This window comes from Macrobrachium nipponense, chromosome 15 (genome assembly GCF_015104395.2).
Source record: "Macrobrachium nipponense isolate FS-2020 chromosome 15, ASM1510439v2, whole genome shotgun sequence".
Taxonomy (NCBI): domain Eukaryota; kingdom Metazoa; phylum Arthropoda; class Malacostraca; order Decapoda; family Palaemonidae; genus Macrobrachium; species Macrobrachium nipponense.
The window spans coordinates 66,940,531-66,967,000 of record NC_087208.1 but is presented as its reverse complement, the minus strand read 5'-3'; the positions used below and the strand labels follow the sequence as shown (position 1 = coordinate 66,967,000).

Here is a 26,470-nt window from a genome sequence, read left to right as displayed (position 1 = left end):
CCTTCCTATTGTAAAAGGACCTCAGGTTTGTATAGTTAGGAAAAATGCAATTTTGGACAAATTGTCATATTATATCATTTGACCATTTTTTATTGTAAAATTGTGTTGGTAATATTACCTTGTCTAATATTTTATTGTGATCATTTTACTAAACAGCAACATGTATAAATTTATCAATAAATGTAAAACAAAATACATGTACTTGTTCTATCATTAATAGGAATTACAATAATTTAATTTTTTTTAATTTTCAGAAGTTGCTGCTGTCAGGGGACCTACTCTACCTGTTTGGATGTCAGTCAATGGCTTGAGAACACCATCACATACTAAATATGTTAACCATCCATGTGCACAACAGGAAATTGTGGATGACACTGAAGATAAGAAGCAGATAAACTTTAACAAAAAGTAAGTCATTGCATCTATAACTTGCAGTACATGAAAATATGTATGTTTGGAGTTGAAATTAATGTCTGACTACTACAGTTCAGACCTCTTTAAACTGGCTTCTGTGGGACCAGGCCACTGCTGGACCACAGAAAATCCCAGATGACAGAAATCACCCCTGAAAAAACCCTGATGTAAACAGTCTTGCCAGTTCATTCTGGACATATATTGCAGTGTTATCAAAAGAGAACAAAGCTTATAAATAATCACTGTCATTCATTAGGTTTAATTTCTTATGAAAATTTTGGCCTGTGCCATAAGCATCTCCTTGGAAATGCTTACTACTTTGGTTTGTCAGAGCTTAAACCACTGAAAAAGCGTATTGTCAAGTTCTGATCTGGCACCTTACAGTGTTTATGGCACTTCAAACTTTTCTGGCTTTCATTTTTAGCAAAAGCTAAAAATGTCAAGCTTTGTTTTTTTTAAACTTGCATGTGTGAATGTGAGAGAGAGTATTAAGAGTTGTCATTTTAATAAAATTGTTTGTATTTACTGTATTTCATGCATTATTGCCAATATTATTATTGTATTATAATGTTTGAACATAGCAATCAAGGCGCCATTTGCATTGTGATAATATTTACATTTGTAAAATCATCAGCTGATTGCATCTTACCAACATCGTCATATCCATTAGTTGCTAAGTGAAACATTTTGTTGGAGATTTTTGTATTTTATTTAGATTATTATTTATTTATTTATTTATTAATTTTTTTTTTGTTTCTCAAAGCTGGGTTTTAAAATGCAACTTTACTCTCTTTATAAATGAATGAAGGTGTGATTTCACCAGTATCTGATGTTGCTTTTGTCTCTTCCAAAACGTTTCATGGCCTCTACGTTATTTATTACCCGTAAATTTAGTGGCATACTTGCATAACACTTTCCTCTCCATTACATGAAGGATGAATAAAGATTTTTTAAATTTTTATTAATGGTATTCAAAATTGAAAATTAACAAGTTGACAACTGTATCACAACTGTCAATAAACATGTGTTAGTTGTGGTGGCAGACATCAGCAAATGGCTGTTTCTCGGTTCCATTGTTTATGTCAGTTCGTGGCTAGTGACTTGCACGCAGTAGTAAGTGTTTGATAGACAAGTCACACGGTTGCTAAGTCTGATTTAATACTATATGAAGATTTGGATTTAACCTAATGAGCTTTTGTTTCTTAGCGTATTTCTTAATTGAAAGCTAACTCAGGTAGTATGCAGTAATATGCATTATCAGTGGTATCTACCAAAACTGAGACATGTACAGAAAGCCTAGCTTAGTGTAATTTACTGAAAATACATCTTGCACTATACACAATGTATATAATGGAATCATGTTTTTGGACAAAATTTTAACAATCACATGATACATGAGATCATAAATTATGGTTCATTTGTATGCTGTTTATTAGTGTTTAGTTTAACAGCACTGGAAGTAACTTGTGCTTGTGTACTTTTGAAGCAAACTTCAATTCCAAAATCACAAAAAAATCCAAAAACTGAAATGACGTTTGTCACTGCCCTCGTAGCAACTCAAGAACTAATGGTGGCCGATTCAAAAAAAGTCCAAAATCATGTGAGTTCCTGGACCACAGAATGCCAAATTTAAGAGGTTGGACTGTTTAATGATTTAGTAATACTAAGGTTTTGGGGTAATCACTGTTTTTTTTTACTGGGCTGTTGTAGCTCTTACAGTTAAGGAACTTCATCTTAAAGTTTTTCAGGATGGATAAGTTTGTGGCTTAACTCTAAACTTTTCTGTTACCTGTAGTGTTAAGTATTGACATTATTATTATTATTTTTTTTTTCAGATGTGATAGCTAAAGTAAATCATCAAATAGCTAATGGTCAGTGTGGAAGATTATTTGCTGTGGTGCACCTCGCAGGTTTACAGCATCTGGTGACTCAAGAGGACTTATTGGTTATTGAAGGAACTTTTGCACCTAATTTGGGTGATAAAATTAGATTGGAAAAGGTAAATAATTATAAATTTAAAAAGTACAAGAATTGGTCCTAAAGTGAATTGGATTTGAGGTATAATGGGTTGACTAGAGTACCAACCATCCACTGAGATACTACCACTAACACTGAATGATTTAGGATATTTTCCACATTCTTTCTTCACGGATCAGACAGTTCTAAACAATCTAACTTGTTTTCCCTGCTCATCAAAATGACTAGTCTGTGGGTATAAAACTCAGTGAGTTAATGGCCTGTCAAGTTTGGAGAAAAATGAATTGGTCGAGTTCATCACTAAGGGTATAGTAGAGAACTTGTAAAAAAGTGGAAAACACCAAAATTTAAGTTCTTGAAATGAAGTGGCCTCCAGTGTCGGGCATTCTTTAATTAGGTATTAGTTGGTACAAAGAAACTTTAGAGAGGATTAATCAAAAACAAGTCCATAGGAAAAGTAATGGTTTATAAAGAGATGCATAGTTCATACCGCAGGAAAATACAAATTTTCTTAAAAATTCTAAAGTGGTTGTTTGGAAACAGCCAAATGCAAAACTGTCTGTTGTGGTGCTTATAACTGTTCAAACTACTAAATTTTCTTATTTGTTTTGTGATCTAAAAATTCTTTACAATATGGCTGCTAATTGTAAAGTGTAGCCAACTTGCCAGGTTCTTTGACACATTCTTTCAGCCCTCACTTGCCTGATATGCCTTTTGCTTTCTATCCTTCCCCTTTGGGTACATTTTCCTTAGCTCCCTTATTTCTTTTAACTTCTCTTACTCCAACCCTGTTAGTCAAGAGATACACTCTTTGTCCTCATTAAACTATTCAATAATAGTTGAGTTCTCACAACTGATTTTCAAAACTGAGTTTTTAGTACGATTGTGTGTGCAAGTGACTTGGTGGTTTGGCTAAACTATTAAGTAGTTTTGATGTACTGTGTGCATGTTGGTAGATAATCATTGTTAAAGGAATTCCTGTGTCTTTTATTTGGGATGAATCTTACCTTCTGTTAAATAGAGCATATACCTCCTTGCCAATTTGCAAGTCATCTTTCAAACAAAGAAGATTGAGCGGCTGACCTGGATGAATGTCTGGTACACCTGTCCTCCACCAGGTGCTTCGAATGTTTTAGCTCTTGACAGAATCTCCTTGCTGCCATTTCCTTTTCCCTCTTTCTGCTGAGAGCATTCAGATTTGCTGAATACCAGCATCAATATTGAGCAAATATACCTCAGTGTTGAACTTCTCAGTTTCAAAGGTCATCCATTCCTCACACTCTTGGACTGTGGGACACTCTTCCTGAGGATGCCGTGCAAATGGAATTTCAAAAGTTTACATGAAGATTCAGGCATTACTACCCCAATGCAGTTCTCCTTGGATTTTAATAATTTACATTTTGATCTATTTATTAATTTGTTGATTTATTTTTTTATGTGAGATCTCTCTGTATTTCCCTTTACCACCTCTTATTTCTTCCGAGTGAACACCATATTTTTTGGAAGCTTAATTTGTTCCGATACGTAATACAAACCCTCGGTCCTTTAACAATAGGAAGGTAACTAGCGGCAGCTGGGACGGTCGTAAGCTTCGAACAAGGGGAGAACGGTAGTTAACTGCTTGTCCGATCGTGCGCGCGCCCGCGCGCCAGAGAGGTGAAGAATCACGTGCTTTCGGCCGCGGGTCTGTGAAGGACGTGTTCGTCATCGCTCTCTGCCCGCTTCATCGTCGTATGGCTTTGTTTATATTGTGTTTTCTACTAATGGTTTGGTTTGACTTGAAAATGAAAACAATGTAAGTACACTGTTTCATTTTCATTACTTAATTATGAATCAACATGGAGCTATCGCCGTAGAGACGGCGATTTCCGCTCTTTCATGAATTGAACCTTGAATTATGTCTCGGTGCCGAGGGCGGGCGCCACTCACGCCGAGTCATGTATTTTGGGCGAAAGTGTGTAATTGAAAGATGTAAGTACTCTTTTTCATTATATATTTTTGCCCTGTGCGTTCGTTGCCGAGAGCTTGATTGCGCTCGGCAAGAGCCTCTTATTTTGTATGAATAGAATGCAATGAAAGTGGATTCGCAATGCAGTTTTCTTTTCATGTTTTCATTTATTAATTGCATCAAATAATTTTGGATCAAATTCCGCTCTTACCGGGAATTAATCCTTACGAATTTCGCGGCACACACGGCAGGTAGGTCAGGTGATCTACCCCCGCCGCTGGGTGGCGGGAATAGGAACCATACCCGTTCTCTAATTCATATGTTTTTTCTGTTGCTTGGAATGTAAACAGGGTTTGCAGTTCCTCCTGATGGATTTTCGTGTTTCATCGCCATCGATCGTCTGGGCTAACTTTTACAAGGGAAGTAATAGATCTTTGGTTCGTCATACGCTTTTGTTAACTTTTAGTAATTTTTTGATAAAATTAACTTCGAAAATTTCGAAAGATTAGTGACGTGTAACTACCAAAGTTTTCGGTAGACATCATGCACTTTCACGAAAGTGAATTACTTATACTTTCATGAAAGTATAAGTAATCAAACTCCTAACAAATAAGTGTTAGAGTTTGATTGAGGAAATGTATATCTTTCTTCCTAGTTGGGGAAGTCAGAAAAGTAACTATCCTTTAGAAGCTTTATTAGCTCTTGTGTTAACGAGCAATTATAGTAGTAACAGTACTAGTAGTTGTTGCATCCTCATCACCTTCTTACTCCGCAGAATCTACAATATCATATTTGCAAATTGTAGACTTTGGATATACGTAGTTCAAATGCGAACTCTAGAACGTAAGAAGTGAATATATGGTTCCCCCATTACAGTGGAGGGTGCGTCTGATCGGCTCTGTCTCGCTCTCAGGTCTAGACCTCTTCCAAGCTCACAAGCCCAGAGGAGAAGGAATGTCGAAAACCGTAAGGAGGGTTTCAGAGAATCCCACCGGTCAGGCGTCCCCTCGGCAGGTTCTGTAGAGCGTCCCAGACTGCCAGGGATAGCCATTGGAAAGGCATCCTAAAAACGGTGTTTCTCCCTTTTTATGCCATACTGTTCCACGATGGATAGGTAGAAACTTCGAATGAATGAAATTGACGAAGATCCTCGTATAATGCCTTCTGGTAGAATTATTCAAAATGAGAATGACATTAATCGATCCACCTTTCGAAATCGGGCGACGATTTTAGCGCCTTCTAATATTAGAGATCATTCGATAACATTTGTGATAAAGTCATTGTTCGAACATTTTTTCGCAACTAGACGAGAGCGCGATCCCATGGGGGTATGAAATTGTTATTTCAACATAAAATTTCCCCATGGTGCATTTTTAGATATAGATCTATTCTGATGAGAACGATTTAGATTATTTGTCAATCGAATTAATTATATGGATCTCGTTGAGTGATAAAGCATATATGTATGACTTTTAAGCTTCTAGCTCCTACCATGCTTAGGACAAATCGCCTTAGGACTACGGTATGGCAAGGCATATACACATACCGATGTGCTATAATGGTCAAGTGAAATCCTTACAAAATTTCCTAAATTAATACGGTTTACCTTAATGTAACAGTATTATAGAGGATTCTATTACGCTAGAGTATGAGTTATATGATGCTATCGTGTCTTCGAGAAGTGATCGGAGAAGCATATCTTTATTGGTGAATTGAGAGTAGGATAGAAACATTTTTCTTCGTGGTAGAAGAGGTTTCCATGAATTACCAGTTCCCTTCTAGGACTTTCCTAGGAAGGAATATGTTTAAAAGGATTGTTTAGACGACACCTATTTAGTTTCTAGACTTGTCGAAGTCTCGTTCGCTTAATTATGCTTATATAAAAACTTCCTGAAGTTCGATAATAATTTTATAAGATTCCTTTATTTAATGGAGTAACTGGCAACTCTGGAAAGGGAAGGCCAGACAGCTTTCGAAGACTGCTTTCGCTTTGAGATCAACGCAGTACCATCTTGTTCTCAGTCGTGAGCGGTCGTTTACAGCTCTCTCTCCTGCGGAATGGGATAACTAACCGTATCTCTTCCCTACAATCGTGGTCTTAGCCTCGGATTGAGGGAATACTGAAGCTATCATAAATAAATATTGTCTGCCATTTTGTTAGGAAGCCTTCGATAAGAAAGATATTACAACCTTTCAATGCTGTTTACCGTAGGTAACATGATTAAAGGATTCTAATGCAGCAGAACATTATATTATTTAATGCACTCATACTTACGAAAGCATGGCTTATTAGAGTACATACTTAGTGAGAAGAGAGATGTAATAGAGATTCACTTCAAGACTACGGTATGGTTAAGTCTTTCGAGAAAGGACACAAACTGTATTTAGAATCGGATATTGCGCAGAAGTTGTATGAGTCGGATGGGAAACATTCTTTTAGTGGGGAAATGGTTTCCCTGAATGGATTATACTATGTATATAAAGTTTTTTCATAATAAGAACGGAATTAACGTATGAAAGGATGTCGGGTACCATAAAGACACAGATGTTCTGGCACATAACATAAAAAATAATTAGTAGGAGGCGCCAGCCTGGTGCAATAAGCCAAGAGCACCATCCAAATATTTCTCGTGTTGAGCGGAGTTATTAAATAAAAGCAATGCAAGAATTGCGAGTCCGTGAGAACCTCGATCGCGATATAACTGTAAAGTAGTCTAACATTTATTGCAAAGAGTTGTGAGAACCCTGCGAGAAGTCTTCTTCATAGATCTTAGTAAGGTAGAAGACGAACAGTCTTCCTGTAGACTGCTTCCTTTTCTCGAACTATGCCATAAGGAATCATAAGCGCCAGCCAGACGCCTGGCTCCAACTAGAAAATAATTAGTTAATATAGATATACCTTAGAGCAAAATTATGCTTTCCTATATAGGGCTGGGAAGTTACTCAGTCCCTCGCACTGGAGTAGTCCTTCTCATTCAGGAAAAAAGGGGGGGGATACGGAAGAATTAAACCGAGGAAAGAATAATTCCCCTTCCGATATACTCGAATTAGAGGAAAATTGAGAAGAAAACATCCTACTATGGAAGTAGTACTGTAGAATTATAGGATTCTTACAGCACCTCTTCTTATTTTGATATCGAGATTTCCTGACCACGGTTGCAAGTAATGGGGCCATAAAGGCTCCAGCCAGGCTTTAACCAGGCGATAGGCGCCAGCCAGGCGCGAAGCGCCAACCAGGCCGCAGCAGCACAGCGCGCAGCGCCAGACAGGCGCAAAGCACCAGCCAGAAGCGATGGCGCCAACCAGGAGCCAAGACATCAGGATCTCCAATTTCTCAGTATTTGGAGATAGACTTTCCAAGAGTTTCCTCTTTGAGAACTGACACAAGATCAGTTTGTTCCGATACGTAATACAAACCCTCGGATCCTTAACAATAGGAAGGTAACTAGCGGCAGCTGGGACGGTCGTAAGCTTCGAACAAGGGGAGAACGGTAGTTAACTGCTTGTCCGGTCAAGTGCGCGCGCGCGCGCCCGGGCGGTGAAGAATCACTTTTGCTGCTTTCGGCCGTGGTGTGACAGGACGTGTTCGTCATCGCTCTTGCCCGCTATTTTCGTCGTGTGCTTTGGATGTTACAATTTCTTCTGACTGGTTTGTTTGTGGTCTTGAATGAAATTGTAAGTACTCTTTTTTCATTTTCATTGAGTGAAGATTAATTAATCATGATCAAGAAGAGCTTTCGCCGCGCCCAACCAGCTGCCCGTAGAGTGTGTCCCGGGCTGGAGGGGCGTAAATGCGGCGGATTCCGCTCTTAACCAGATATTGATCCTCATGAGTTATGTTTTTCGGTGTCGGGGGCGAGAATGCTCCCGAACCGAACCATGTAATGTCTGTGTAAATTGGTCCGAGGCGCAGTGGGTGCTGTACGAGGGTAGGAAGAGGCGTAGGTTGACCAAGGAGTCGTCGGAAAGCTCTCCAGCGACTCCTTTGGTTACGGATACCTCGTCATCCTTCCTGCCTCCAGCTCAGCCCCCACGATTTGCGCCTTCCCCTGAGGGGGGGGTTTCGGAGTCTTCTCCTCACTCGATCCGTCGAGCCAGTCGAAGTGTGGAGGAGGGTGCCCGATACCCGGATGTGCAATTGTATTCGGGGTCTTCGTCCGCTCTTGGGTGGGGTTCGTCCTCCTCCCCCACCGGCGTGAGGGTGCCCCCTCTAACGACCCGACTGTTCCTCCCTCAGGTGTGCCTTCTGTGAGTGACGACCTTGGACAGGTGTGGGCGTCGTTGGGACTGCAGGGCGCCCCCAGTATCCAGGGCTTGATTCAACGGCTAGCGGGGTCGGCAGTGGTAACTCATGGTGTGGTTACAACAACGACCAATAAACTGTGTCAACACCAGCGTACGCCGCCCCTCCTCATGTGGTGTATACGCAACACATTGCGTCAGTGACTCCAACGGCGTCAATTCAAATGCCGATCGCTGCGTACCTAAGAGGGGCGTGCCGCCGCCACCTGGGTTTTATGTGCTGCCGACGCCCGACTTTCGCTGCCCCCCAAAAGTTCGCCCCTGGATCTACCGCCCGTCCCAATGATGAGTTTGGCTGAGATGGAGAGGTCTGTGACGCCGGACTATGCTGCCGTACCTGCCGTACCTGCAGCGAGTGTTGCTGGCCCAGCCCCTCGCGCCGCTCCTACGAAGCGCGCGGTGCGGGACTCTAATGTTGATGTTGCTGCTGGTGCTGGTCCTGCTGTGCTGGTCCTATTGGTGCTGGTCCTGCTGCTGCTGGTCCTGCTGGTGCTGGTCTGCTGGTGCTGGTCCTGATGGTGCTGGTCCTGCTGCTGATGTTCCTGCCGCTCCTGCCGTGCCTGCCCCTGCCCAAGTCGCGTCTCGTCATGGAGGTGCTGCACCGGTCTCAGGTCTTTCCGGACAGGATCAGTCGGGGCGTGTTGCTTCGGCAATTGGCCCGACTTTTCCGTGGATGGAAGACCTGACGTCCGTCCTGAGAGAGCTGACGAAGAAGAGGAAGAAGAAGAGGAAGATGTCGTCGTCGTCTTCATCGTCTTCTTCGTCGTCTGTTGCCGCCTCTTCCCCTTCGACTTCTAAGGCTTCCAAGCCGAAGAAGAAGAAGGCTGCCTCCTCCCCCCTAAGAAGGCTCCTACGGGGACCTTCGAAGGGCCCGTCTCGCTCTGGCGTGACGGGGGGTGCTTCTGCTGGTCCTCCTGTTCCCTCGGGAACGGGCCCGTCTCCTCTTCTGAGAAGAAGAAGAAGACGGGGACCAAGGATGTGCTGGCTACTGCTGGTACATCCGCGCCTGGTCTTAGTAGCACTGCTGCTAAGTCAGGTACCGGCTCGACTTCTCGTTCGCTGAGAAGGTCCGAGTGTACGGTCTCCTTCGGGCGACCGTGCAGCCAACGTCAAGACGCCTGAGCTTGCTCACCGTCACGACAGAGGCACGGAGCAGAAGACTGTCGAGAGTCGCGCAAGTGACGCTCGCCAGGCCAGCGGCCCCCGCCGCTCTCGTAGCGACCAGCCCGGTACCACCTCGGGTTGACGTGACGGTCTCTGACCGGCCACGGGTGAGGCTGAGAAGAGGTCCCCCTCGACCAACGGCACCAGCTTCGGCTGGTACCAGCGGTTTGACGTGCCGTGAGGACGCTCACCGGTCTCACCGCGAAAGCGAGCTCTGCAGATCACCTGACCGCCGCTCCCACAGGGACCGGACGGAGACGGTGGCCAGCAGCAGCTCGTCTGACGCACGAGATCGGGGTCGACGTGCTCAGTCGAGCCGCTCGACACAGGTGAGCGGCACGACCAGGCCTGCAGTACGATCCCCACGCGGGTTGGTGATCGGCTACAGCCCCCACGTACGCTGGTCCTGCCAGCGAACGGGGGAGCGTCAGGTCTGTCTCTCCTATACCTTCAACATTCCTCGGGCTACACCGGGAAGAGCGAGGTACCTAGGAGTGATCGTGAGAGGTGCGCCGCTCACGATCCCGCCACGACGCCGCACGAACCAGGCATAGTTTTAGGACAGCCAGGTCGTACGCGCAAGTGGTTGGAGGCGACCGTCAGGGGTCTGTTGCTGTTCCTCCTTCTGAAGGAGGAGTGGGTCTCGAGAGCTGCTCCTGTTGGAGGGACTGGACGGTCCTACTCCTCAGGACGCTGTGACTCCTGAGATCCAGAGGAACTTTGCCCAGGTTATTGCGCTGATTCGTCAGCACAACGACCTGGGGGAAGGATCGCCGCTACCACCATCTGAGCCCACGTCGCCCGGCTCGAGTCATTTTGGGGCCCGAAGAGGGAACCCAAATTGACGGTGGGACTGCCGCGATCGGAGCTTGCAGACTCAGTCCTTGACCAGGTGGAGAATTTCGTCTCAGGACGAGAGGACTCACTTAAGTCAGGACGTCTTCCAAGCTACTTCCTCTCCTCTGCAGCGACAGCGGAAGTTCTACGTGCCATCAGTAGATCCAATACCGCCCAAAAACAGGTTAACCCGGAGCTAGCTAGGCTAACTCCAGGTGTGTCCCTGCAGCAAGCTCCTGTCCAGAGAACCTATGGTTTCTCGCAGCAGGAGGCACTGGGCCTGGAAGCTACCGCTATGGCAGCTTTCCAGGCAGTCTCTTGGTTGGATCTGTGGTCCCTCACAGTATCCAAGGTCGCGGCCGACGCCGGGGGCGCTGCCTTCGAAGACGACCCCGACTTCAGGAGACTGTGCCAGTCTGGAGGTAGGGCCATCTCCTACCTCGCCCATCAGACGGCAAAACCTGTGGGCCAACTTGGTTCTCCGTCTAGGGACGCTGTCCTTACACGAGTAGCCAAGGGGGCCGGGCGTGAAGCGGTAAATGGACTACGTAACGGACCAATGAAGAGTTCCTCCGCTCTCTTTCCCGGAGAGATGGTGGACGCTGCGGTGAAAGACGGCGCACTGATGACAGTGACCGTCTGGTTCACCAGGCAGTTACGAAGGTTTCTGGGCAACCTCGTACATCTGCGGCTAAGCCTAAGAGTTTAGCTAGCGCTTCCTCGGCTGCTAAGACGGCTGCTCCATCGAAGCCCCGAGGAAAGATCTCCTTGCTTCAACTTCTAGTAAAGGAGGCCGTAACCAGCCCTCCTCCCAGCCCTCCTTTCCCCGAGGAGGTGCTGGGAAGAAGTCGAAGCGAGGTGGGAAACGCTAGGGACGGCGTTCCCCCTCACCAGCTGCCGGAAGTGGGGGGGGTGCCTGGCGAGCCATTGGGCAACTTGGCAGCGCTACGGTGCCGAGACCTGGATAGTAGACGTCCTTCGGGAGGGATATCTACTACCCTTAATCGAATCGGCCACCACCCCTCACCTCCAACCCGGTCCATCTGCAGACATATGTTCTGGATCCTCAAAGGACGACGCTCTTCGGCAGGAGATCAAGACCATGCTGACCAAACGAGCTGTAGAAGTCGTAGTGGATCGGTCACCGGGTTTGCTTTTACAGCCGCCTTTTCTTAGTGGAAAAGGCATCGGGGGGCTGGCGCCCGGTGATAGATCTCTCTCCCCTGAACCGATTTGTTCGCCAGACTCGGTTCAAGATGGAGACGGCACGTTCCGTGCTGGACTCCATCAGAGAACGACTTCATGCTTTCAGTGGACCTAAAGGATGCGTATTTCCAAATACCCATCCCATCAGTCCTCCAGAAAGTACCTCCGCTCATCTTCGACGGGACGTGTGACCAATTCAGGGCACTTTGCTTCGGTCTCTCAACCGCCCCACAGGTGTTCACGAGAGTGTTCACGCTGGTGTCTGCTTGGGCCCATTCGCACGGGATACGTCTTCTGAGGTATCTCGACGATTGGCTGGTCCTGGCGAGCTCCCGCTCGCAGTTGCTGCAGGACAGGGATCGACTTCTAAAGTTTTGTCGCGATCTGGGGATCGTGATAAACTACGAGAAGTCCGATCTCGAACCCAAGCAGAAGATGAAGTACTGGGTATGCTGATCGATACGGTAGCAGCTCAAGTCCGCCCCGCAGACTTGAGGATCAGCAAATTCAGGGACGGCCAGCCGGCCGGTTCCTGTCTCGGCAGGAAACAGGCAGCTCAGCAATGGCAAAGTCGTGATCGGCCACCTGTCGTCACTCGAGAAGTTATTCCTCACGGACGTCTTCACCTGCGGTCTCTCCAGTGGAGACTAAGGGAGAGTTGGTCACAGGTAAAGGATCCACCTTACTTCCCCGTGTCCATCACGGAGAAGGGTGAGGCAGGACCTAGCCTGGTGGCTCGACGACAGGAACCTCTTAAGAGGAGTGCCCCTACGCACTCCCCCCCCGGAGATGCTGCTGTTCTCAGACGCATCGACCGAGGGATGGGGCGCACTACCTGGAGGAGTGCTGGCTGCAGGTGTGTGGGGACCATCACGACAAGCACCTTCACATCAATGTCCTGGAACTCAAGGCGGCGTTTTACGCTCTCCAAGAGTTCCAAGACCGCTTGATGGGACACTCAGTGGTGTTGATGTGCGACACACCACGGTAGTGGCATACGTCAACAAGCAGGGGGGCCTAGTGTCTCTCCCGCTACACCAGTTGACGGTGCAGGTGCACGAGTGGGCCACGGCTCACTCGATAGAGCTGTCAGCACGCTACATTCCAGGCAAGAGGAATGTAGTAGCGGACAAGCTCAGCCGTCGGGATCAGGTAATAGGGACCGAGTGGTCCCTACACCCAGAAGTGGCGGAAAGGCTCTTCAACCCTGTGGGGGCGTCCAGTCATAGACCTGTTGCGCCTACCCGGCACAACAAAAAACTTCAAGTTTTTTGCTCAGCCGTGCCGGACCCATGGGCAGCTGCAGAGGACGCGCTTCAACACACTGGACAACCTCTTCGTCTACGGCCTTTCCTCCCTTTTGTCTGATTCGGAAAGTGATCCAGCCGAGCGCTGGTCACTCCCAATCTCAGAATGATCCTGGTGGCTCCCAAACGGACCTCAAGCCGTTTGGTATCCGGACCTGCTGGCTCTTCTTGCAGAAGAACCGAGAGAGATGCCCCACTGCACAACCTTCTAGCCCAGCCACACGTAGAGCTCCGGTACACCGAGCAGTCCAGTCCCTACAACTTCACGGCTGGCTGTTATCCACCATCTCTTGCGAACGAGAGGCTTTTCTCGCAGCGCAGCAACAGAGATGGCTGGACACGTCAGACAGTCCTCTGCAGCTGTGTACCAGGGGAAGTGGGCCGTCTTCTGTGGTTGGTGTCGTAGACGGGGTTCTATCTCTCAGAGCCACTCTTCAGCAGGTAGCGGATTTCCTCGTATTTCTTCGCGAGAGAAGCTCTCTCAGTACCCACAGTTAAAGGATATAGAGCTGCACTGGCACTCGTCCTAAAAACTGAGGGGGACTGACATCTCGAACTCGTTCGAGATCTCCTTGCTAATGAGGAGCTTCGAAAGGTCTTGCCCACCCAGGGAGCTCAGGCCACCTGAGTGGGATGTGACTCTCGTCCTTAGGAGTTTGACTCGAAGACCATTCGAGCCACTCCGAGAGTCGTCAGACAGGGATCTGACCCTCAAGACCTCTTCTTGCTGGCCCTGGCATCGGCGAAGAGAGTAGGGGAACTTCATGGTCTGTCTTCAATGTTAAACATTCCAGGGGCTGGGGATCTGTGACGCTCGATTTCGTCCCGAATTTCGTAGCTAAGACTCAGAATCCGTCGATCCCTGACGACAGGTTCGAGTCTTTCACAATCCCCTCCCTAATGGATTTCACCGACAACGATACGGATGAGATGCTGCTTTGTCCTGTGAGGGCGCTACGGCGCTATCTGAAGAAAACTCGACACCTCAGGCCTGAGTGTCGACGCTCTTCGTTAGCACTGGGGTTACCAAGAAAGAAGTATCCAAGAACACGCTTTCTTTCTGGCTGCGTGAGGTGATCAGGAGAGCGTACGAGGCTGATGGTAGTGACGACGATCAGTACGCTCCGATCCGAGAGAGCCCACGAAGTCAGAGGTATTGGACCCTCTTTGGCGTTCCGCAAGAACTTCTCCGTGGCGCAGGTCCTGAAGGCAGGTGTCTGGGCCAACCAGACTACCTTCACGTCCTTCTACCTTCGGGATATTGCCCACAAGTCCTTGGATACGTTTTTCCTTGGGACCTGTGGTGGCTGCTCAACACGTTGTGTAAGCTTACCCAGCACCCGAGCAGGCAGAACAGCATCGATTCCTGGTGTGACTGTAGGAATGAATGGTTGAATGAGAGTGCGACTGGCTTCTCTTCTCCATCTTTCTCTCTCTCTACCTGTGGGCAGAGGGTCACGGTCGTCACCATGCTGGAAAGGAATCCGATGCAGGTAAGCTACTCAACCGAGCCCCAATCTATCCCTTTAGTTAGGGATAGAAGCAAATATCCTCCACTCCCTCCAACAAGGGGGAAGGAGTGGATGCCTACTTGAGACAAACCCATAACTTTATGTTGGCTCCTGTACAGGAACAAGTTCTTGCAATGGCTGGTACGAAGAGATACGCTTGCCTCTCTCTTAGTACTTGGCTCAGAGGTCTGACCATTGATCTGCGGTGCACACCCCGATCAATCGGACAGAGGTTGGATCCCTCCCTTGCTCTTACGACCAGGGAGGCATTCCAAGGTTGGACGAACACCAGTCTGTTCACCAAAAAGACTCAGATTCCACCCACCAAGAAGTGAGTCTTCCTATTGTTAAAGGACCGAGGGTTTGTATTACGTATCGGAACAAATGACAATTTGTCGAAAATTGCATTTTTCCTAACTATACAAACCTGAGGTCCTTTACATATAGTCCCAACCTCATACCACCCCACACTCTGCAACTTTTTGCATGGGCCTAAAGCAAAAGTGATTCTTCACCGCGGGCGCGCGGCGCGCGCACGACCCGGACAAGCAGTTAACTACCGTTCTCCCCTTGTTCGAAGCTTACGGACCGTCCCAGCTGCCGCTAGTTACCTTCCTATGTTAAAGGACCTCAGGTTGTATAGTTAGGAAAAATGCAATTTTCGACAAATTGTCATTTTTTCTACAGGGACACAAGTTGTCGCACAGGCGGCCGTGGCCCTTGTCAGGATTAACTGAAATTGCGGAAGTCTCTAACAAGAACAGACTTCTCATGTCAGGTAATATAGTGGTCACGTGAGCGACTTCTTTCCTGGCAAGAGGAGTTGTTTTGGGAGAAACTCTCTTAGCCAGATCAACCCTCTACTGACAATTATTCTAGATATTGCACAGGCGAACGTAGTACATGTCAGGATAAGTGGGTTCTTCTGCTTTATAGACCTTTACATGGTGAAGAGAACCGATATCTTTAGAGGTCTCTCGCTTTCCTCAACCTTATGAGACAAGTGATAGAAAATATATCGGACTCATAAGTTAATCTGGGTGCAGGTTTTAGAAAGACCTTGGCAACCCCTTTTTTATTATTGCATGTTTCGGCTAGTCCCTTGAACCGTGCAGCTCCTCTTTCTCCTCTTTCATTGTTATTAACAGGATGTTATATTATCCTACTCCTATGTAAACATATAACAAGGAGACCTTGTAATGTTTTGGTACTGGAAAAGACTCGTAGGAGCTCTCAGTATTGGGTGAGAGCTCTTTTCAAGTATTTGAACCGTACATTACGGCCTGATGTCCTAGGATAGGAATCTTGAATGATTCTCCGCGATCCTGGATCATTTATTAGGAGAATAGGATATAATAATTTGTTGTTTTGCAGAATAATGAAGATAGAATTTTCCATTCTCTCGTTGCCCAGGCACGAGGACGGGAAGAAAGAATATAAGAGAGAGAGGTAGCAGTATACGCCATCTTTATTTTATAGAAAGGGGAATAAAATTTAGTCTTTTTCCCCTAAAAATATAAAACTCTTTACAGAATGAAGACAAAAGGCGTCAAAGAAAAGAGAGGATAATAGTTATACCTCATTTTAGACTTAGAGAGGATTGGATTCACAGAGGTCACGTTCTTCACACAGCAGGTTTTGGAAGTCTTTTCCAAGACAGTCTGAATATTCTTTCAGCATCTATTTTAAATGGACCTTAACAACCTCTCCACTCTGAGTCTGTCTGCGTGCAGACTGACCAGAAGTGGACATGAATAGAGGATGTTTCAAGGTAAATGACAGTAGTCATGGATAAGATATATAATTACTGCAGATCATGCTAGAGGGAATGAGGAAACTGTCCTCTTCCGATACCTCTGTGAACCATAGCGGTTTTTTCTTCCCTTTCAGAGGGAAGAATCACCTTGTATATATCTGCTATCAAAGAAACGCAGTAAGGCTATACTCTGTCTCTATAAAGGGAATTGGAGATAGCAGAGCATTAGGATCTTCGGGATCTTATACAATACCTCTATACGACAAGACTAGGAGATCTTATAATTACAATGGGATCCTATTTGGCCTCCAGATTCCGTGTTCTGACAAGATGGAACTGATCCTCATCAATGTTTCTCTTGGTACTAAACGACCAAAAGGACGAGTGAAATTTTGGGCTTGGAATCTGGAATCAAATTCTAGAAAGACTCGGCAATGGGTTCCTGCCAGCATGGTATGTTTGGCAAAAGAACTAAATCCTTTTATTCCTGGATCAACGCTTTCAGATAAAGGATTCGTTGTCCAGGCAATGTATTTACGTTGTCATCTACAAAAGAAGACAAGGTTTAAACGTTTGCTGACAGAGTCTTTGGAATACGATGAGGGCTCAAAACTACTTCCCAGAAGGTTCAAAGAGATATATTAAAGAGCTAGAAATCAGGAATCCTCCCAATTTCAGCTCAGTCTCTCCTTAGACTTCCAGGCTCTTTCCCTGCCTTCGTGCAAGGATAGGGAAGATTTGCAACGAGAGAACTCGTCAACATGTAGGAAGAGTGCTCGTTAGCAACGGAAGTATCAAGTATGATCCTCCTAGGAGGAAGACTGGTCTCTCGGACTATTAGATTTCCTATCATCTACTGGATGTAGCTGACTAAAATTACCTCCCTTGTTGCAGAGGCCATAAGCTCAAAGTGAAAGAATTTTTTCCACCCACCCTTTTCCATCCTAAACCTGATAAACGATTGTGGATGTTCAGACTTTCGGACAATGTAGCGCCAATCAGGTGCCAAATGCCAAACAGGCGTAAAGACGCCAGAGCAAGACAGTCCCAATAAACACTGTCATTGTATGATGAGGAGATGCGCTAGAGGCGAATAAATCAGGCAAATAAAGTGTCTGAGGTGGACATCGCCAGTTTTTCATCGAGACTCTTAACAAGCTCGAAATCTCCAGCAAGTGGGGAGAAGTCAGCCAGGCGCCAGGCAAGCGAAGAAGCCAGCCAGGCGCGAGATGCCAGCCAGCACGAGTGAGGCGCCAGCCAGGCGCGAGGCGGTCAGCCAGGGGCGAGGAGCCAGGCAAAACGCGACGGCACCAGCCAAGCGCCAGCCAGGCGCAAGCCAGGCTCTGGGCTTCATCCAGAAGAGATCTATTTCAAAGAAAGCCCTGGTCTTCTTTTTGGAACAGTGGAATCTCTAAAGCACTTCTTGAGTAACTTGATGATTCCTTCAAACAGCTAAGAATTAAAAGCGCTTGAAGTGCGAGCTTTTAACAATTCTTGTTCTTTCCATAACAAACATGTCGTGAGAGACATATTAGCTGTAATAACGGGAGAGGCAAACTCGGTGTTGACTTCTCTTTGCACGAAGGAGATCAAGTGGGCCTATGAGAGATCCTTCTCTCTTTGTTATACGTGTCCACGGATGCGTTGCTGGGATAGGGAGCCGACACTGATCCTTAACTAGTGAATTAAAAATTTTTTATTTTAACATAAGTGTATTATTTTCTGGGGTTATTTGAAATGAGTTTGGAGATAGCTCTTTTCAAATTAAGCACAAACCCTCGCGTGTTAGGATCAGGTGATCGGGATCGGTGTTGTGCTCCTAAAATTATGCCAATAGGCATTGGTGTATTGTCATGTAAGTGGATAAGACCCCATTTGACAAATGACCACTAGATTCTGTCAAGTAAGTGGATAAGACCCCATTGACAGATCTACAAGAACTCTTAGCCATAGGTCCACATCCTTGCTGAGGCTCTTGAGACGAAGCAGACTACTAGCAATAGCTAGGAAGTCGACCCATTCTAAACACATAGGAACCAAGGTTTTTATTTATTTATTACCTACAACGTATGTTGTTTACCTGTCTATTCAGTAATAGCTGTATTTTACCCTCCACCAATGGTGTGAATCAGCTATGTATATACTGACAGGTAAGTTGAAATGTATAAAAATGATATTGTTATGATACAATAAAGTTTTATACATACTTACTGGCAGATTATATACAATTAAATGGCCCACCCCAACCTCCCTCGGAGGACAGCTGGAAGAAAAAATATGAATTAGAAAACGGGTATGGTTTCTATTCCCGCCACCCAGCGGCGGGGGGTAGATCACCTGACCTACCTGCCGCGGTGTGCCGCGAAATTCGAATTTCTGTCGGGGACGACGGAGTAATAGCTATGTATATATCTGCCAGGTAAGTATGTATAAAACTTTATTGTATCATAACAATATCATATTTCAAGTCAATGGCCCCTGTGTGGGCTTGTTTGATATGAATAGGCCTCATCTTCTGAATAACAATAATAACATTATAGGCACTTGATGGCTGTTTCCTGTTTTTGTCTGTTACTGCCCTCACATAGTAGTACTACATTTGTTTTTAGGAAGCCTCCCACTGGAATCAAGGCTAAAAGCATCTGTTCTGTAGGAATGATTTACATGCTGTGTTAGAGGATGTGATTTTTTGAGATAGACGGACACTCTTGGCGCCAGCTGCTGAGGTACTATACATAATACCCGAGTCTTACACAATTGAGTTGTGCAAATTCACAGAGTGAACTTTTCATTGGAACCAAACTAATTATCATACACAAGATTTTCACAAACACGCGAACATTTCACATTCTTGAGAAAACAAGGTAAAACCTTGCATAAGTGTTTGTTTAATTTTTTTAGGAAAATTATAAGTTTTTAAAGCATATGTGTAAAATTTGTATTAAAATTGAAGTATTTTTATTTTGTGCATGCATAAATATGATACAAAGGTAATTACAGCACCTACAGTTAATGTACTTTTACAAGATGTGATACCCACTCACAAAGTTCATGCACTTTTCAAAGATGATATCCCTTCAGAAACTTCGTTTAATTTCTGAAGTACTAGTAATACAATTAGTAGAAGTCTTCATGCTTTTGATGATAAAATGGTTATGGAAATTCTGTGTATATTTATATTTTTGTAAATATGATACAAAGGCAGTTTGTAATTCGCTAAGTGTTTGTAACCAGAACCTCCCATGATCACAAGATGAGATTGTTCAGTTGGGTGGGGTTGATAAAGTTAATTTGTTAATGTACTAGTAAAACATATTAAATTAACTTTTACATGAAATTACAGTAATATCAGTTTCATTTAAAAGTTAGTTTCATACTATGGGAGCATGATTAGGGTCATATTTAGTGTTTAAACTCTAGAAATAAGTGTTTATTAGCATTTTTAGTGACTACCAAACTTACGCAATACTTCACCTTGCACGAGGGGTTCTGGAATCTAACCTCACTTTAGTTTGAGGTATTACTGTAAAATGTGATCTTGAGAATAGATATGAGGAATATAGGGATTTTTAGAGGACAACACTATGGACTGGAGGAGCACTCAAATGTGGACTTGTTAGCACATGGATGAACAGGAATGACAAGTCGTCTATTACTTTCAAGACCTTCAGGCATGGACTGATTCAGACTAATATTCCTTCCTCCTTATCTACTCTAAGGAAAGCATTAAACAAATTTTGCTTGGTGACTCGTAGAGCTGTAGTAGCCTCAGAGGGAATGATTTTTGGATTTTCCAGTTTTCTTGATAGATCTCTTTTGTATTTTTCCTTTAAGGAAAAATCTACTCAAACTTCCAAGTTTCATGTAATTCCACTAACTTCCACTAACTCTCTCCTCCCAGTAAGGGGGTTTTCAAGGATATATCAGATTCTATCCTCAACCAAGTGGAGAAACAACTACAGCCTTGCATCAAGCAGCTTGTTTTTACTGCCCTGGGTGCTGTTCTAAAGGAATTTTCAGCTCCCATATTCATGTAGACATTTAGATACAGTAAGAAGGTTTTGCTGTTGTCTACTTACAGGATTATAGTTCCATGCTTTCCTCGGTATTGTGTCATGTGCAATTGGATCAAGCTAATGATTAGCACCTGAAGGTGGAGCTTCTATATCTCGGTATCAATCACTCTCTGGAATTTGGATGTAATTCTAGAATTTTATCTACAGATCCTTTTGAGTCCATAGAATCAGTGTCATTGAAGTATTTATTATGATAAGAATTTTTTTATTAGTATTATCAGCAGTTAAAAAGAGTAAATTTAATGCATATCATCTCCTACAGGGTTGTTGTAAAGGACATGCAATTTTATCTTTTTGGTCTTAGAGCTGAAAATGATGTTCTGTCGGTTGTGGGGCTTACGGGCCCTGGTACAGTTGTCCCTTCATGCCACCTCTGTTTCATTCTGGCTGAATTGAAGTGGTTTTCACTACAAAGATTGCTTTTTGCTGCACACAGGAAAGAGCCTTGCTTTCTGAAAGGAACCCAACTCCTGGTGGTTGTAAGATCCAGAAAAGATTCCAGACCAGGTAGAGTTTTGGGTTTCATGCAATAAATAAATCTTTATCTCAATTGGCTGAGTGGAATTTTGTCTAGCTTCAGTAGCCACCATCCTCTTCTCATTGTGGAAATCAACTCAACTATCTTCAACACATTAAAATTTATTTTGGAAATTGACCTACTGTTAGACCCTGCCTAACCTCCCCACTACTGAGTGGGCTTGTCAAGAAGAATTCTGACGAGCTAAAATGACAAATTTTTAATCATTTTGTATTTTCCATAACTAACAAACCTGAGGTCTTAACATTAGGATGATAATCTAGCACCAGCTGGAAATCTAGTAAAATTAGTAAAAAGAAAAAAAAAACTTGTGTAATCCAGAAACAATTGGCATCTGTGCTTGCTCATGGGGTATTTGGGCAACCCATGAGCGCATCAGTTACTCTTCCAATCCAGTTTTGACTGTAAGAGGGGTGGTTTGAGGTGGGCCCTTATATTATGTTAAGACCTCAGGTTTGTTAGGTATGAATATTACAAATTGATTAAAAATTTGTCCTTTGTTTACGGTATATGTGAAACAAACTTTGTCTTGACATTAGGATAGACTTTCTCATTGGTGGGAGGTAAGTATCTAACTAACTGGGAGTTTGCCACCTTTAGTCCATTTCCAAGTAAATTTTTATTTCAAGACAATCGACTACAACCTCAGAACCTTTGATATATGAGAATCTATTGGTTCATCTCTGGGTGTTTCATACAATAACATAGTTCATTGCATTTGTGGAAGATGGAGAGCTATAGGTTCTCAAAACAAAACCCATGTATTTTTGTATGTGGATTTGTTTATCACCTTACTCTCCTTGCTACAGAGAGTGTGTTGCTACTGAAAAATATCATATGCTGTTGATTTCATTACCTTGAACAGCATTACTGTCTTACTCACCTGTATCTAGTTTGTTCCAGCTCATGATGGTATTCTTCCTCTTACTGCCCGTAGGTAAAGAAGTAGATAGAAAACAGGAAAGAGACGAGACCAGTCATCTCATTCATTCTACATTCTTCATCTTAGACTAGATACTGACTGACCCACCAGGGGTACTGGATGAGCTATACTTCTTGTTGAGCATCCATCACAGGACCCAAGGAAAAAGTGTCCAAGGTTCTTGCTTGGGCAACATCCTTTAGTTATATAAAAGGAAGTTAAAGTTTTTTTGACTTTTTGCTAGCAAATGCCAGCTTTCAAAATCCTCTCAACAGACCACATTTTTCTTGAATGCCAAAGAAGAGCTCAGGCCCCTGATGTCGTGAGCTCTAGCTCTCTCTATTATTTGAAGCTTCCAGATTCTGTCAAATATGCATTCCTGATTGTTTCTCATAACCAAAATAACCAAATTATACTGTATTCTTGGACACTTCTTTCCTGACCTAGCTTCGACATCTAGGTCTGAGTTGGTTATTGTACTTATGTTTTCTCTTTCTCTGCACCTACTGCACGGTGGGTGAGGATCCATAGACACTGAAGTTAAAAATCTTGAACAAGGAAACCTACTCACTCCTGGGCATTTCCTTTGTTTCTTGTGAGATCCCGAATAAAGCTTTTTTGGTGAGGCAAAATTCTACAAGATCACACACACACTGAGCACACCCAGAGAAAAGATAGAAAAGGAGAAATGGGAAACTAAATCAGCTTTAAAGAGATAGAGTAATCATGTCCTCTCTTCAAGGCAGTAAGAAAGTATCTGGTGCACTCAAGGGATGCACAAGGCATTGTGGGAACTCGCAGATACCAATAGTTCCTGGATTAAACAAGTTTTTTATTAATATTACCAGATTTCCAGCTGGCACTAGTTGATTACCCTAATGTTAGGACCAAAAGTTTGTTTCATATATGAACAAACTATTCGCAAATTTTAACAGGAGAACAGGTTTACTAGATAGTCACCCGGGTCTGCCCACTTGCTCATCTTTTGTTTGAATATTGACTTACCCAGTGGTACAGAAATATAAGCAATCTTTAACAGTAGTTAAGTATCCAAATAATAAATTTTATAATTGAAATGTACATTATATCAATCTAAAGTTTTGCCTTGAACTGTTGGGGACAGTGATTTAGTATGTTTAAATGGTACTTAAAGTGAGGTACAGATTTATGGCAGAAATGTAGGAGCCAAGGCCATTCATTTTCAGCCTTAATGTTGAACTTTAGAATATATGGTAAATACAGTACACAGTAACTAAATTGCTGTATTATTTTACTTCTAGGTGTTGTGTGTTGGGGGAAGAGACTTCACCTTATTTGGCAGACCTCTTCTAAGTAAAGATTTAGTCAGTGTTGAAGCAACTGTCATAGAAAAGAATCTCTCACATTGCCAAATCAACTTCTTCAGTTGGAGACGCCACAACTCAAGGAGAACTAAATGTAAGTAGATTTTATAGATTATTGACTGAACTTAAATGGTTTAGTTAGAGGCTAAAGAGAAGTTTATCTGCACAGATAAGCTGATTTTAAAAAACATTTGAATAATTTTAAAATAGGTATAGTATAATTTTTTTTGAAAGGACAGATATCCAAGTCATATGGTTTTTTTGATAATATAGTAAAAGTCTGGTGGAGCTCCCGTTTATTGATCTGGTCATCATCACTGACAATTTTTCAAGTATTCACCTGTAAGGATAAGAATTATAACTAGTTTTCTCCAGCCTTTTGTAATGAACTTGTTCCTGAATTTCCATATGGCTTTAGCTTTCATACTTTCCTTTCAAACAATATTTGTCTACTGCTGTGTTGATTGCTCCTCGCCCATGTTAAGTGCAAACCATCTGAATCTACGAGATCTCTCCAAAAGTTTTAAGTTGTGTCCTCACACCTCAGCCACAATTCTTAGCAGTGATCTTCATTTGCAAAGGAATGGAACAGCCCTTCAGCCATAGTTGCAATCCCTTTCATTTCTTTAACTGTACCTCCATTTATATTCTCTTTCTTCCCTCTTACTTTCCATCTCCTAACAATTGTTTCATAATGCAACTGTGAGGTTTTCTTCTTGATGCAAATTTAAGACTTTGTTATGTACTCTCATCACTTTCCATTTAGCAAAGCCTGTCCTGTAGCCTAGATATTCCTGTGAAGTCATTCAATGCTTTGAATGAGTCTGAAGAGATTCCACTCTTTTTAGTAAAGCAGTTTGACGTGTGGTATGACTTTGACCATCAGCGCAAGGTCTTGTCTGTCAATTTTTCACTTTTTATATATATACATCTTTCATTGACAATTCTCATACCAAGAACAACCAGATATGCTAAACAGTAGCACCAATATGCAGTGAATGTGCCTCCTCGCTGTCAAACTTCTCAGTTCCAGAGGTCCTTTATTCCTCACACTGTTGGATGTTGTGCAATTGTAACTTCAAAGGTTCCAACGAATATGCATCACATTACTAACCTAAAACAATTCTTGTACTATATTTTAATAATTTACTTAATTTTTAGCTATTTATTTATTGTAGCTGGAGAAGTAGTAGTGATATCGAACTGAATATAGAGTTTAGGCCAAAGGCCAAGCACTGGGACTTATGAGGTCATTCAGCGCTGAAACAGATGTTAACAGTAAAAGGTTTGAAAGATGTAACAGAAGTAAAATTTGCAGTTGCATTATGAATTATTTGTTAGGAATAAGAGGGTGGAAAGTATGATGGAAGAGAATATAAAAGGAGGTGCAACAAAAGGAACGAAAGGGGTTGCAGCTAGGGGAAATGAACACCACTTTTTTGAAAGCTTGACTTCAGATCAGTGGCTCAGTGGACTTGTTCTTTATGAATACGGTTCATGTTCTGAATAATTATTTTTTTACATTTCGGGTATTAAGTATTCAGTATTTTGCACTCTTGATCATTTCTTGTGATAGCATATGATTCATATGTAGCATCCAATGCCTTCTTGACTTGAAATAATAATCTTTGTTTTGATTACATTCAATTTGTCCATTCTATATTACTCTTCCAACTTTCCAGAATTTACTTCTCAATTTTGCAGAATTATAGGGGCTCCCTTTTCACTTTGTAGCTTCTCCATTACTATAACTCATAAATGTCATTCTAGTTATTACAAGTGCCCTTTCTTCATCCTGGTGCATTAACATCTTTTCAGTCGGTATTCCGTTTGATTTACGTAAATTTGGTTCAATCACCTGATACCGGGAAAATACCCTCTCTGTTATTCTAATCAGCTCATCAGCAGTGGGTTAGGCACCTCAGTGGCATGATCGGTAAGGTCTTTTGGTGGCTGAGAGTTCGATTCTCGGGCATCCACTGAGGTGTTAGAGATGTGTATTTCTGATGATAGAAGTCTCTTAACATGGTTCGGAAGTCACTTAAAGCCCTTGGTCCCTTGCTAAATAAACACTGGTTCCTTGCAACATTTTAAACACAATACAAAACCATACAAAACAGCATTGGGTTAGCAGATCGCCTGTTATTCCAGTTGGTCTTCAATTATTACATTTCTCAGGGTGTTACAGGAAGGAGAGACCAATTTGTGGGGAAAAGTTCATAGATTTCAGCCATAACTTTTCGGATATCTTTTGTTGTCTGAAATCTGGCTGACTTTTAGTTTCCATGATGTTATTCTTTTGACGCTTGTTTCGTGTGTTGAATTGAATGTAGAATTTAGGCCAAAAGCCAAGCACTAGGACCTGAGGTAATTCACACCACTGAAACATAAATTGACAGTAAAAAGTTTTTGAAAGTAACAGGAGGAAATCCTGGAAGTTGCACGGACAGCATTACCCACTTTTATTTCTTAGCTGCATTCAGATTTTAGCTTTTCACATTAATTTTACTTGACCTCCATTCCAACTTCCATGTCTTGGCTGTCCAGCACCTCAACAGTTGCTTCTTTACAGTTTTTTTTTTTCACCACATATATCCTATTTTGTAATCTGAATTAATTTTTTTTAATTGAAATGTTTTGTAAACAATCTACTGTGAAAAGGGTGTAGTAGTATTGTTTATACCATCCATTATTATAAAATTGATAACTAGAGCACAGATTTCAGAATTATCATATTAACATGCCTGTGTTATGCAATTAATGCATTTTTGTTAGTTGAAAATTACTTGGTCATTTCCAGTTTTATATATCACATGCCACACAATCATCATCCATTTTAGTCACAATACTAATTCAGCTTTAGTGTAGGGTTTTAAAGCTTTAAAACATCCACTCACCAGGATGCAAATACCAATTAAAGTCATGTAAAGACTCAGTCCAGATTCACATTTCTGAGAACCTTTTGAAGTTAGTAGTAGATAATTGTTACTTGTCTTTTTCAGTTCACCGAAACCAACAAACATTACTTCGAATCAACACTGTTCAGGTGATGCACAAGATAAATGAAGTCAAAGAAGTGGAAGGGGTAGACGGAAGAATATTTTAAATGCTGTGCTATTCTGTACATAATGTTATACCGGGTTTGTAAAAAAATATATATATAGTAATC

The 26,470-nt window shown here is 43.2% G+C and overlaps 1 protein-coding gene across 1 annotated transcript; it reads left to right on the top strand.

Annotated features, from left to right (window-relative positions):
• Window positions 1–398: 398 nt before the first annotated feature.
• Window positions 399–26,460, top strand: LOC135226706 (large ribosomal subunit protein bL21m-like; the record flags this gene model as incomplete). The annotated part of the gene is made up of 4 exons (XM_064266413.1): window positions 399–408; window positions 2,250–2,413; window positions 23,239–23,395; window positions 26,304–26,460. Coding segments are annotated over 4 exons (435 nt in total), but the record flags the coding sequence as incomplete, so codon positions are not given.
• Between the last annotated feature and the right edge of the window lie 10 nt (window positions 26,461–26,470).